Source organism: Stegastes partitus, unplaced genomic scaffold (assembly GCF_000690725.1).
Source record: "Stegastes partitus isolate 25-593 unplaced genomic scaffold, Stegastes_partitus-1.0.2 Scaffold83, whole genome shotgun sequence".
NCBI lineage: Eukaryota > Metazoa > Chordata > Actinopteri > Pomacentridae > Stegastes > Stegastes partitus.
In genome coordinates, this window is record NW_007577814.1 from 631,480 (window position 1) to 646,490 (window position 15,011).

Here is a 15,011-nt window from a genome sequence, read left to right on the forward strand (position 1 = left end):
TTTTTTGATGAGCAGAATGTTCTGTTGGGATAGAAAATGCCTCAATGGTGCTTGATCACGTCATATTGCAGTCTGCTCTGTAATTTGTCCCCGTTGCCCTGTTTCTTCAGTGATTGGTCAGTAGGAAGGCTGTTCGCAGTTTTTGTCCCGACAATGGAGGATAGTTCACTGCAATGATCGACTACAGATAAAAATAAGCCAGCCTTGAGATACTGCAAAATCTGACTTGACTCTGATAATAGCTGGCTCAGAAACTCACTAATATTACTTGGTAATGCAGGATTAGTTGAAGCCACACATTTATGGAGCTGACAAGAGAATACATACAAATGGTAAACACAAGGAAACATAGGAAAGGTCAGAGCTCTGACCTCAAAGTTCTCAAAACCGAAGATATCAAGGATGCCGATGGATTTGAAGTTTTCCTTCCCTTTGATTTTCTGGTTAATCTTGAGGATGATCCAGGAGAAACACTGGGAGTATAACGCCATGGTAACAGAGTCTCGGGAATCTACAGCCTGCAGTGATGAGAAGGAAACCCGAGGGAGGGTCAGGACGGCAGTGTGAATGTGATGTATATATATATAACTACATGTATATGTGTGTGCTGTGTGTGTGTTGTGTGTGTTTGCTGACCCCCTCTATAGTGAGCGGGGAGCAGATTTCCTCTCCTCTGAGGATTATGGAGCGCTGAGTCAGGACTTCAGACAGCTGGAAGGCGTCCAGACCCAACAGCTCACTAGCATTAGTGACCACTGGAAACATGCACCAAGATGTGTCAGACTTCTGCAATGCATCTATCTCACTTTTAGATTTTCAGACTCCTTTTATACACACGGGCAGCAGCCTGACCTTGCTTGGTGGTGATCTGGGCTCCTCCTGCAGTCATGAACTCGATGTTGCCGAGCTGTAAGACTCCTGAGAGCAGCTTAAACATGTCTCTGATCTCCTCCTCTGTAAACTCTAAAACCTTCAGCGCCTCCTGCACAAAGACAAGCACGGGAAAAGAGCTCAGGTCCTTTATTTATGGACACATTTTCTAAGGATGGTGCAGTCAAAGATTAATTCATCCTAGTAAAAATGAAAGGACAGAAGCAATATGGTCCAACACTTTAAAATATGGAAATAAATGTGTACATGTACTCGCAACTCATTACATAGAAGTTGAGTCACAATTTTAAATAGAATTATCTGTTAATTCAGAGTGTCCACAGTATAAACACCAGGTCTTTTTTATGTATTTTAATGTTGACTGTACAGTGATAAAAGAATATTTTTTAATGGTTATTTACTGGGGAAACAGATATTTTCTTATTATTTAAAGTCAAATCTGTAATAATAAAAACTGACATTTGCTTTTATTCACTGGTGTACCTATAGTAAAAAAGATATACAACTAAATTACACTTTCTGTACCATTTAATGGTATATTTACTGTATAAAAACTACAAATATTAAATAAATAATAACAGCAGCTCAGGACACAAACTTTGTCCTAAAAAAACAATTTATAAGTCATTTACCATAAACGTCTTTTTTTTTGTTAATACTACATCTACAGCAATCAAAATGCTGTCAAAATTTTCGGTTGGTGAGGCACCTACGGTGACATTAATCATCGAAATTGCAACAAATCTTCTGTGATACCTGGAGTTGTTTTTTAATGGGTTTTTTTAACTTTACTTATACATCTGACATTTCCGTACAAAAGTACTAAAAAATAAAATTGTTCCTCTAAATTGCTCCAAGTTTGCTAATCACTACATTCTCTCGTAATATTACAAACAAACGTAAATTAATCCTAAATCATAACTGAAACATGTAAATGACCTGAAGAACCTGCTATCACATACTATAGACCAGGGGTGTCAATCTCAAAAACACAGTGGGCCAAAATTTAAAACCTGAACAACGTCACGGGCCAGCATTGAACAAATGAACCTTTTAATATGGACTGAAACAAATTTTGCTTTAACATTGAATATGGAACAAGCAACGCTTATTACCAAACACTATATATAACTTAATAGTGGAGACATGCAAAATCAAATTATAAATAAAACAACACATCAATGGCACAGTGACAGTTGTGGTGTGAAGTCGCTATGCCTACTGTCACAGAGGAGAGGGAGTTTCTGGGTCCTGTCCTGATTGATGTGCCAAAACAACAACAGGGCATTATGGGATTTGTAGTATTAGCGGTGAATGCGCTGTACAGTATAATACTCTAGTAGTCATTTGGTATTGTCTCGCGGGCCAAATATAATTGCAAAGCGGGCCAAAAGAGTTTGACACCCCTGCTATAGACAATTCCAGGTAAAATATACAGTCTCGCAAAGTTAAAACAAAGATATTTCTTAGAGTGCAGAAGTATGATAAATGATCAAAGAAACAATATTTCTTCTAAGTGGAACATTTCTGCTCTTAAAGCATCTTGGAGGATTTCAGTTTTACTCCAAAAACCGGTGGTATGAATTCAAGAACATCAGTCCAGTCAGTTAAATTTAATTTCATTCCCTGTGGAGTCGAGTTATCTGATATCCCAGATTAAGTTCAAAATGTCCTTTGTACTTCTAGGTGGCAATTTACTGAACACAAAAAGGAAAAAACATCCCACTGACCATGACACTGTTGAACAGTTCTTTGTCATTCAGGCTCTTGTCCTTCAGACATCCTGATTGGCTGAGGTAGTGGAAAGATTCAGGAGGGTCCTCCAGGAAGTATTGGCCTAACAGAAGAAATACAAGCTATCAATGTGCTAGAATATGTACCATGTAGCTGCAACCTATAATGACTGATTTTAGTTCATTACAACATGATCTGCTGAATAATTTTCTACATATTTTTGCATCTCCAGTTGTACTTCTTCTGCAATTGTAATGTAAATGCTCATCCGAATAATGCTAGGCAAGGCATACCAAGCTATAGTTCTAATCATTTCTTATATTAAGTGTCTGTTAATAAAGAGCAGAAACAAAACAGTAGATGTTCACATAGATTTTCTCACTTTTATGCTCTTTACTCGCTCCTGCCAGCAGAGCATAGAAGATGTGGTAGTTTCTCTCTCCGGGGTTTTGTCGTACTACGCGGTTCTATGGAAGAGTATATGCAGCAATTCATTATTAATGACAAAAAAAGCTGACAAATCACTCCTGATAAGCATAAACCTGAGAGGAGAAGCTGCAGGCATGCTCACCTTTTCCAATAAATCTGCAAGGAAGAGTCAAGGAAACCACTTTTTACAGATCAACACAAAAAGACTCATTTAACACAGCTTTCACTGCCTACTAATAACAACATATGTAGACATCTGATGCAAACACATCTGCTCAGTGTAAAAACAAGGATACAGTCGATGACGCAGCCTCCTTGGATGTTGCCGCCCTCAGAGAAGTGAAGCTGGATGAACTTCCCAAAACGACTGGAGTTGTTGTTGTAAACGGTTTTGGCATTACCGAACGCTTCCATGATCGGACTGCAAGGGAAACAAAGCACCTTAGTTTTAAGGATTTTGTTGAGTTTGCATGTATCTATGCATGACCAACAAGCATGCTTCTAACCTTAGCCAAGAAAAACTGAAATAAAATTCTTCAGGAGTGCTCTGCTTTATGTTCACTAACATCCAAACACTGCTTACTTACTTTGCTCCTCCACAGTATCTGAGCTCAGTAATAATCAGAGTTGGAGACTTGAGACTTGGATTTTAATACTAAAATATGACTCCCAAATGATTTGACCTCATGTTAGATATGCAAAAAAAACAATAATTAAGTCCCAAGTTTTGATCTAGTAAAAGGCAGCTGCAAACCTGGAACATTTAAGAAAATAATTTAATGTGTAAACTGCACACTATTAATCTACAAGTTCCTCTTTTGTATGAAAATGAACTCCAGTTTAATCTAATATGAGGATTTCTGTTTTATTTTAGATTCCCGTTGTTTCTTTCTACTCCTCCACCACTGCTAAGCAAGGAAAGATGTTCTGGGAAAACACAAAGGGAAGTTTTTCCACTAAACTTTTGAAGATACTTACCTGAGTTGGCTACGTAAGTTTACTTAAACTTACAACTAAAGCATTTTTAATAACATTGATGCTACAGGAGTTGATTCACAGCCAGTTTGGACAATAGGACAAAAGAGTTCACACATGAACATGTGAGTGTGACACAAAAAAATGTGAACTTGTGCCGTGACAAACACACAATCGCCACAAACAGGTAGAGATGTCAGCATGTGCTGCCGCGTACCTGCTCTGTACGATGGCCTGCTCCACTCGGGTGGTTTTCTCAGACGGTGGAGTCCCGGCCGACTTCTGGCTCATCACCGACAGAAACTGCAACAACAGTTTGGTGCTCTCCGTCTTCCCCGCCCCCGATTCACCGCTGCAGCAGACACACACAAACACAACACAATTTAATTACTGTGCACGGTGACCTTCTCTGACATTCCCATATCTCCAACTGGTCTGGTTGTCTAATTGATAGTTGCATTAGCTCCCAGTCTGCCTCAATCAGGAGGTGAGAGACAGACTGAGTGTAATTGAAAGTAAACGTCAGAGACTACAACCAGAACAAACCAGTTAGCGGTTAATTGACTACATGCAGGGGTTTTTGGAGTTTCTTTTTTATTTTTTTATCAAGAAAAAGGAATGGCATCTATTAAGACTCACTACAAGGAGAGACACAATCATAATTTCATCTTTTAACACTTCTTTAGCTTCTTTTTAACACTTCTTCTCCACAATCAACTACTGAAATCAATATATCAGAAATGAAGCCGCTCTATTCGTCATCCTTCAGCCTTATTCTTGGTTTCTCATTCTTTCTCATAGCTGTCATTGACTGCATGTCTCTGCATGGGCTCCAGTTAAAAACAAGGGAAAAATGACAGAACATTAAAATATGTTCTGATGTCCATCTGATACCAGCTCTGATACACATGATGTGAAAGACGCCAGAAATATTTCTTGTATTCATTTTTGAGGTTTCATCTGATATTATCATCAGTATATTACGATGTTTCCTCTTGTCTAAGGCCTATGCCAAAGTATTTGTTACACAAAAAGTCTCTTTGCTCAGATCACAACACAATTAGATCAACAGTCAATCCAATGTGTCATTTTTATTTGCTTATCTTTAAGTGAGACAGCAACTTTTAAACAACATCTGAGTGAACCTATATGTTAAACTGACTCTTAAATTAATACTTCAACATTATGAAAACCATATTTATTGATCACATTCGTAACTAAATTAAAAGACTGGAATAAGACAGAAATATGTACCATGGTTCTGTTAAAAGAATGAACAAAAATCCATCTACTAGCATCTCTAAACCTCAATAGACAACACATTATATCATACTACGTACTCTAGGTATAGAAATATGCATTGGGGTTTTACTGGCTAACATGTTCAATTATTTGTTAGCTGAGATCAATAACACTTGGAGTCTCTGCTGGTTGCCTGAATCCAATAAATCACTGTTTCTGGCCGAGAAGGCCTAACTTTTTCCCCATTTTCTGTCTTTATGTTAAGCTAAGCTAAGCTAGCTGTCCCCTGGCTGGAGTTCTACATTTACATAGTAAGAGTGAGACAGTCTAAAAACAAATGTTTGGGTGAAACAAAAAGAAATGAACACAACAGTTTGCATGAGTGTTTTTGAGTGAAGACAACTTTTAGGGAAGTTAGGTTCAACCTACAAACTACATGCAGTGAGGGGAATTAGTCATTCTTCTACAATCAAAGGAATTTAAAATGTGCAACTACTTAATTTAAATGCGTTTTTTTATTATTTTTTTAAGGACTTGAAATCCTAAACTCAAGGTAAAGACAAAGAGAAATTAAATTATAAAGCCAAAAAATAATGAATGTACTACAGCTTAAATTTAGTTTTAAATCAACAAGTCCAAAAATCTCAGTTTAAATTACACCCATTAATAACTTTTTCTAATTAACAACATTATTATGTCAACACAAGTCATCAAAACAATGTTTGAAATTTAAAATCTTTTTCCAAATGAACTTTTTTTAAATTTTTATTTTATTTTATTTTTTTTAAATCTTGCAACCATGTATTTAATTAGGTGTTGGTAACAGGTCCCCTGATTTTTATTTTTTTTCCAATCCTGTTGGTGTTATCATCTAACCTTTGACAAGGAAGTGAATGAGGATAGTTCTCCAAATATTAAACTAGTCCTTTGACTGTACATTCAGTCTGCACGCAGAGGCATAAAACATGCATGTGTAACTCTGGGTAAGTAGGACGATAAGAATAGCAGGATTTTCCAGAAATGGAAATTCCCTCTCATCCAGGGCGCGCTGGGATAGGCCAAGGTTCTATCCCATGATTGAAAAGCAGGATTGATGGCTTAGTATGGAGACTGATAAATGGATAAAGGATCCCCTGGATGGATCAACAAGCAAATGATATGAATTAATATAGTGAATCGTGAAAACATCCCCCATGGTTGAAACTCACCTGATGAGAACACACTGGCTGTCGTGGCGTTTCCAGATGCAGCGGTAGCATTCGTTGGCCACAGCGAAGATGTGCGGAGGGAGTTCACCCAGATGGTGCTTAGAGTACAAGTCCACCCTCTCTGGGTCGTACATACCAGAGATCTGCTTGTACGGGTTGACAGCTGCCAGGATGCTGCCGATGTTGGTCTGAAAATAGCAAAGAAGTGACACTTCAGGTTCAGTCTCAGAGTATTTAGACTCTTTCCTTATCTTTTGCAGTTGTTTTTTTCCATGATTAAATAAATGTTAACAAACCCTCCCACCGTACACACATAAACATATTGACTTGTATACAGAAAACATGCATTCAGAATATTTACAGGAGACACGTACTAAATTTTAAAGGCGCTTTGTGTTAATGTTAATCTGGATTTAAGGATAAGCAGGAATAGCAGGATGAAAATATGATATTAAGAATGATGAGACACCAGATTTTTACTGAAATCCTGAAGTCAGATCATTGAGATGATGGAGGCCAGATTTCCATTTTGAACCATTGGTGCTATAAAGTCACCTTGCTTTCTATCCTTCTTCAACTGAAGCAAACCTTCAGGTCAGCAGCAGCTCCATCGTGTCATATTACCTCGTCTGTGCATTTTGTGCACTACGCTCATAAAACTGCGCTGAAGGACACATATGCTCGCAAAAACACACAGTAACACAGAAAACTGACCCACACATGGGAAATTCTTATGATCAGCTTAAGGGAAATCCGTGTATGGACAATATTTCATCATCTAGATTAGGTCACACCCCAGGAGGCTATTATTGGTCTATTGTCTAGTAATCTTTCCAGGCTTTTCCACATGTCTGACTGTTAATTCACCATCAAAGTGATCAAAATGTGCTAGTTTTGGGCCTTGATGGTAATAAATTAATTGATCCCAGCGCTAGTTTTAAAACTGCAGACAGAGATTCATGTCATTAGTGGATGCTGGAGTTTTTCATCAGTTAATGTAGTCATTCATTACACACATTCACAGCAACACATAACTACAGCAATTCACCTCTCTTGTGATAATGAGTCACTTACAGGATCTGAGAAAGACTGTTAGATTTACTGTCTGTGCATTGTGCCATGCAAATAATCTTGAATGTATTTTTAGTCGTCAGTCATTCATTTCTTGTCCATGTTGCAAAAACAAAACTGACTCCATAAAGCTATTCAAATGTTTGATTAATGTAATGACTGCTTGCTTCGATCATCTACACGCTGTGGCGAAGAGTCAGCGGCAATGTAGAGTCTGTACAGTTAAAGGCCTTCAACATCAGCGGCTTAAACAAAGCCAGTGAAATCTTTTCATAGAGAAAAAAGACAGAAAGAGATTAAATCCTGCTGATGAGGTGAAACCAGAGGGTCATGGGGGGGTTGGAGCCTATCTGGTTGGGCTGGAGACAGTTTACACCCTGGACAGGTCATCAGTTTATCGCACGAAAAGATCACCATGCTTGGTCATTCTCACGTCTACGGCCAGTTTAGAATCACTGGACATGCATGACAGTAAAGCCAGAGAAAGGAAACCCACTCAGGCTCAGGGAGGACATGCAAACTCCACATCAGATTCGAGCCAACCCAACAGTGCACCACCAAGCTGCCCAAAATTGATTGACATTGTTAAACTAAAACAAATAAGCTTACAGTAAGAATAATCATTTTAAAAAACATAGTAGATTCAATTTTGTTGGGAAACTAGTGAGACTAGCAAAAATTTCACTTGATAAGAATCAAGTATTTTCAGTGTATCTGCCAGAGCTCACCTCACTGCATGCAAACCAAAACAATTTCTCTATTACCATTTTGAGGGGACACCAGTGCTGCATCCATGGCTCAGCACCACCTCAGACGACTGTGATTGGTTTAAAGGGGAGGGAGGGTTTTTTCTCCTTATTGCAGAAAAATATTCGAGGTGCAGCCAGACCACTCTGCCGTGGAGAATGATGGAGCTATGTGAGCCTATATCGCTGAAGACTTCCCATGATGCAATGAGCATCTCTTTCCTACTTTGCTCTCTTTCACTCTCTGTGTATTCTCATGCTACGGTTACAAGTCATTAACTTTGTGTCTTCTATCTCCCATAGTTTGTGCTTTTGCTTTTTGTGCTCCCTGTGTGGCTCCAGAGCTGCATGTATCCTACCTGCAGTTACCAACCTCAACAACTTGCTCATATTACTGTTTGATGTTACCCAGTGCTCGTTTATTCTCTTTCTGCTCTCCAAGGCAGATGGCCGCCATCCCTGAATCGGATTCAGGAGTTTTTCTCCCCCACTGTCTCCATGCTTGTTCTATGGGAGAATTTTGGGGTTTCTCTTTATAATATCCTAAATTCCTGACCTTACCATGCCAAGTTTTTACTTTATCAGACTCTCTTGCTCTTTCTCCACCTCTTCCACTCACAGTGGGGGAGGTCTGATAATATGATTTATGCTTCCCCTCTAAAAGCCTCATGAAAAGATTACAGGAAAAGGAGAGGGGGAGCGCCTCAAGACGTAAACAAAATGTACACACATAATGGCCACACACATGCACACCCACTCAATCACATGCTTAGAAGCACACAGACACATATGGCCGTCTGGATGCACTTACGTAGATGTTATCCTTCTGGTAGCGCTGGTACAGGTTGTGCATGATGGCGGCCTCGTGCAGCTCGGCCAGCGCTGACATGTCCTCCACCCCGTCGATGCTGGACTGGTGCATAGCGTACACTCGCTCTCTGGTGACCTCGGCCTGCTGCAGGTACAACACCTGGAACACGGCAAGACATACAGAACTCCATGAGTGACTGTACGTTGGAATGAAATGCTGCCATTTGCTTATACTGTGGACCAACGTTTGTCTCTGCCTACCGCAGCTATTCCCACTTCTATAGAGAGAAACTGCCACTTAGATCTGGCAGCGATTGAACACAAAGTATGCACTCCAGATGTGCAACACTTGTTTTGGCATCTATTTCAGACCAGTTGCAAAACCACAGAAGCAGGTTGGCGAGAGACGACGAATTGCAGTTTAACAACTTCCAACAGATGATTTCTGTCTCGGTGTGTGTGGTAGTCTTAAGTTTTTGCCGTTTGTGTTTAAGATTCAGTAGTGGTTATTTAGATTTTCTTTTTTTTTTTTAGAAAATAAAACCAGACTAAGATTTGCTCTGTCACTTGCTAAAAGGAACAAGAAAAATATTGATCTGCTTTTTACTGAGAGTTACATGACTAGGTGGAGGCCTCGGCCATGTATGTCCCTTAAATATTAGGATAAAGTTAGCGAGAGCTTTCTTAGCTTAGCACTGGGATATATTTTGGACATTTCTACACTTGTCTTTAATCTTGTATGGTTTAGACAAATTAGCTGCATTAACTCTCTGAACCCCAAACAGGCATTGCCAAAATGATACCGCTGACCACAGCAAGAACCCAATCATGTGGGACTGTTTCATTAATATTTCATCAAAATCACTTTATTCTACATATCTCACTAACAAATTTGCCAAAAATTCATTATCTGCTCTAACCAGATTTTGTAAAAACCAAAAAGTCTGTGATCCTCGATATAACAGTGAAGTCATTACTGACTCAGCTGAGACCAACGTTCACATGACAAAAATTCTGGGACATTTTTGGCTTAACTAAGCTGAACTGTAGGCTGTGTTTCCATGGAGCAAATAGAAGACACAAATGGAAACGAATTTATAAAGTAAGTAGTGAGATATCAATAGTATTTATAGTCAGTTGTTTTATTGTTTTTTTTTTTTAGCACTGTTAACTGCAGGTGTTCAGAAAAATGTTGTACACGTTAATTCCAGGCTTTTGCATTTTGGTAAAATGAATAATCAAAAAATTTTACTTCAATTTTTAATTTTTTTTTGGATCATTTATGGCATTGCAATTTTATCATAGTGTACAGAAGACTTTGAGTTCTCTTTATTTCTAGCCATGGTGGAGTTGTTTCCATCGAGGTGCAGGACTTTATATTGCAGTGAAAAATGAGCCTTCAGTGAGTAAAAATGTAAAAGGTGAAAAAAAAACATCCAGAAATTGCCGAAAGGGTTCAGAGGACTAAGATATGGTAGAAATTATTTAGAAAAATCACCAAAGAAAATAGAAGTGGACAGAGAATTACAGGGTACACATTAAGTGGTTGTTGGTTAATAGTTTGTCATTTTATGCCTGTTATTAATTTTCTTATATCACTGTCATTGCTGCCTGGGGTTCATTTAGCCATCAAGTTGAAATGCGCTGGCTTATTTGTATGGTTTAAACACATGAGAGATAATTTCTTATTTGGTGAGGTTTAGATGTGACAGTCTTGCTCCCTTTAAACAACTAAGATATAATCAAATATTCAAAAATGATTTTAGAGTTTATTTAATTTCTTTTTATCACTCAACAAAAAGCAAATAAATGCATTTTCTAAAACTATTCCTTTAACAGCACTGAAGTGTTTTTTTAAGTGAATTTTTCCCTGACAAGCTTAAATCGAGTGCATTAGGATAAACTGCATTACATTACGTCTTATGCTAATGTGGTGTTGTGTGCTCCAGGCAAACAACAAAGACAAAAAAGGTATAATACTTGAGTTTCAGTTGTCAAGCTGCTAATGATGCCTGCACAGGATAATAACAGCATCTTGTTCAGATTAACGAGGATGCCAATGTGTTCACACCAGATAAAAAAAGCAGACCCCAGCATTGCGAGGTCTTTCCATTTTTAGCATTAACAGGCTGCTTGTGATGCAACATGACGAAAAACCACACGATGAGAATACAGAGCATATAGACTGTTCTTCCCCTCAGACCCCCTATCTCATCTTTGTCATCCATTGCCATGGCAACAAGAGAGCAGGGGGACAAGACGGATGGAGAACCCGGCTGTGGGAGGGGACGAAAATAAGACGACGAAGAAGAAGAAGAGAAAGAAAGAACAAGGGAGGACAGATGTTGAGAAGAAGTGAGATGTGATCTGGAAAGACCTGACAGGTGAAAGCAGCTCGGTGTGTATTCAGGTCACACAGGCTTGTGTATGATCCACAAGCACAGGAGATAATTGTCATTCTATTTCAGCGTGAAGGTCATTCATTCATTCCAGTGAAACCAACTCATCCAGGAATAGAAACTATGGCCTTTACAATAGCGGGTTGGTAACACGTCAGTCCAGCCTCCACGCTGCGTGTATGTGTGTGTGTGCTGCCGTAACAGATGTGGTGGAAGTCTGTTGCGAGCGGCAGAGGGATGCGCTGTAGGCGTTCAGACATCCTGTTCTTAAATAAATCTATTTCACTCCAGTTACGCTGTCTTCCACTTGCACAGAGCTGTTGCGTGCAGACGGCTTTCTCAGGGTGAAAAAAAAAAACAACAATTCAACACGGTATCTTGCTTTGCCAACAAGTCTATTGTTGCTGGTGGACGACTACGAAAACCTGTGTACTTTGTGCTCTCCTTCCTCTCCTAAATGTCAAAGTGTGGACATCTTGTGCATACCCTGGTGCTGATGAGGTTCCCTCCACTCACTGAGCTGTGATGAAATGACCCAATTACCCCTCATCCTCCATTAGAGAGGGCATAACTCATGGAGGGGTACAAGAGCGGCGGCCAGCTCAGCATCTTCACCACGACCTCGTCCACTTGACTCTTTGACTTCACCTTTTAGCATCAGGGCGCTAAATCAAAGCACTGACATGCTGTTATCCAAGCAGAATCACATGTATCGTACATACTAGTGTTACAGCGAGGGACGATATCAGTGGCCAAAAAACATATATCATATTCAAAAGTGTTGTTTCCGAATGTCAAACCTAAAAAAAAAAAACGTTGTCCCTATTGTGAGCCTTCTCTGTCCTGGTTGATTCTTTCTGCTGTATTAATCCAAACTCATGATTAACTGAAAATAAAAATCAAGATTAACTTGAATTCCTTCAAGCTGCTGTTATCACTGTTGTGATAACAGTGAATTAAATGTGAGAAGCACAGTGAAGAAGCCACTGATGTTTATCAGCAGCTCTGCAGTTTCTCTCCGTTCGCTTGAGTTTTAGTCTTTAAGCTCATTGGTTGATTTTAGAGCCCACAATTTGACGAATATTTTCATTTTTATAGCACTTTTCAAGCATGAGCAGAAAGTGTTTCCGGTGAAAAGATTTATAGAATTAAAATGTAAAATCACAGCCTTGTGTACAAGCCTCCTGCAAAACAGTTTGGGAAGATGAAAATAAAGGTGCTGAGCCCATGACGTGCGAATGCTCAGCAAAAGAGATAATTTCACACATTTGACGGAGTAAAATGTGGACCCAAGACCCAGATCGTATAAATCAGGTCAAATTTAAGCACTGAAAGTTAACCACACATCTAGGATAAAGAAAATACAGCACAAATACCGATGATCCTATGAAGACCTATGACTTCATAAGTGGCAAAAATATGGACGTGCACCCAAAAATACAACAGCGGTGAATCCTGGAGCAAGCATCCTGACATTAAAATAAATCAAATCAGTCAAAATGTAATAGCCAAACACAGTTAGCAGCTGTCTGGTGAACATGGTGGAGCCATTTAGTCGCTAAAAAGCCTGAGAGTGGAGACCATGAGTGAATATGGGACTCACCCTGTGGCCAAAAACACAACCCCACATGAATGATAATGTAGATCCATATCTGATCTGGTTTTGTTTCGTTTAATTAACGTTACTTCCTACTACTCGCGGCCTTTCACGCCGACAAGATGGCAAACTTCTACATCTTTGTGTGTTTACGTTGTCGTCGGTGTCTGATGCGCATTAGACACATGCTCGTCTGAGCTACAGGAAGAGCCGACATGTATGTTAGTCACAGCTGTGCACATGTGGAAACACTGTCACGTTAACTGGGGTGTATTCAGCGAGAACAGAAAGACAAAAATACATCCGATTCCATTAGTGTTAGATAAAGCTTCCTCTCTCCAGCCTTTTCCTTTACTTTCTCAACCTATTAAATCACTCTCTCTGGCTCTCGCTGTCTGATTTTTTTTCTTCTTTTTTATCCTTGAATTCTGCATGCCTTCATGTGTCAGACATCACTTCTCTGTCTCTCTCTCATCTCTTTTTCTCTTTGTGTGTCACCCCTCTTTCATCCCTTCCCCCATCATTCACTCCTCTCTCTCTGTTCTCTCTATATCCTCCTCTCTCTCTCGCATCATCCCACTCTTCATTAATTTACCCCTCTGCCTGGCCCGCACTGCATTTCCAACATTTCAACCTCCCACCGCTTCCCTTTTCTTCCTCCCCTTCTTTCTGTCTGTTGCTGCTACCTGTCCTCCATACCGTCCTCCACACTTCAACTCTTTTCTCTCTCTCTCTGTATATTTAATGTGCAGGGACCGCTCACAAAGACACACTTAGTGGCTCAATCTGAGACCCCCGTCTGTAATTGAAGCCTCACTGAGAGCCGCTTCAATCAGACAGTCAAGGATGCTGATGCAAACCACAGTAAATTATAGTACAACAGAAGATAAGGCTTCACACAGAAACACAACACATCACACCAGCGCATGTGCTGAGTGGATAAAGGACACAAGGACGACGGAAATGTCAAACCGCAAAGCCTCCACTTGTCTCATTACAGTTGAACTTACCCATTTTATCTGGATAACTGTAGCTAATAGGGATTACCAGATGGAAACATTAATTTTTTTTAAATAAAATGCATCAAAAATGACTTGAGTAAGCATGCAGGCACATTTAAACTCTAGCATAACACATTTTTATCACTACTATAATAATAGTTGTTGTTCTGTGGCTGTTTTGATATGATTTCAAGCTTTAATGATGTCTTACTGAGATATTTGACCCACTTATTGAGTTTTATTTGTACTTGTACAACACATTACTATAATTATGTTGCTGTTACTGACTGACGCTGGAGTTTTTCAGTGATTATACTCATCACATTAAAAGGACTGAAGGCTGAAATTAAATAATTTCACATTTGTCCATTATTGAAAATTACTGTCTTCTCTGCATGTTCGTTTCTAAAGATGAGATCGGATTCAATTCGGTCTCAATCAATCAATTTAATTACACATTGAATATTGCATTACAGAGCTCTGGGTCAAACTTTCCCTGGCATAAGACAAAGCAAGACTACTCCTGTTGCCTCTGACCCTTCTTTTTACTACTCAGTCACGTGATGCCTGGTCAAGTCGTAAAACAACTGATTGGGGCCCATCTTCATCACACTGAATGGTTGCATCCTTACATGGACTTCTTTTCCTCCGTCTGTTGTTTGTCCTGTGAAACCATAAAAGAAACAGACCCAAGCAACTTCTTCAAAAGAAAACATTTCATGAATATGTGCATATATGTAACTTATTTTATATTTTAAACCTTAAGGACTATACTTCACACATGATATAATATATTTATGCACAACACTATGTACAGTAATGTGTTAAAATAAAGTTTTTTGATAGAAAAATGAGTGAGTTAAGCTTAAGTTGTGAGAGCATGCACCTCATGTGGTTTTAAAATTCCT

General features: G+C 39.2%; 1 protein-coding gene across 1 annotated transcript in view; it reads right to left on the reverse strand.

The window, feature by feature from the left end:
• myo10l1 (myosin X, like 1) overlaps positions 1-15,011 on the reverse strand; it is a 45,182-nt gene that overhangs the window by 19,548 nt on the left and 10,623 nt on the right. The window contains exons 3-12 of the mRNA XM_008276943.1: positions 9,108-9,266; positions 6,480-6,667; positions 4,247-4,381; positions 3,351-3,475; positions 3,197-3,210; positions 3,008-3,092; positions 2,622-2,728; positions 853-982; positions 637-755; positions 328-518 (exon numbers count right to left, since the gene is read on the reverse strand). Coding sequence (XP_008275165.1) covers positions 328-518; positions 637-755; positions 853-982; positions 2,622-2,728; positions 3,008-3,092; positions 3,197-3,210; positions 3,351-3,475; positions 4,247-4,381; positions 6,480-6,667; positions 9,108-9,266 — 1,253 coding nt within the window. The remainder of the gene's footprint in view (positions 1-327; positions 519-636; positions 756-852; positions 983-2,621; positions 2,729-3,007; positions 3,093-3,196; positions 3,211-3,350; positions 3,476-4,246; positions 4,382-6,479; positions 6,668-9,107; positions 9,267-15,011) is intronic.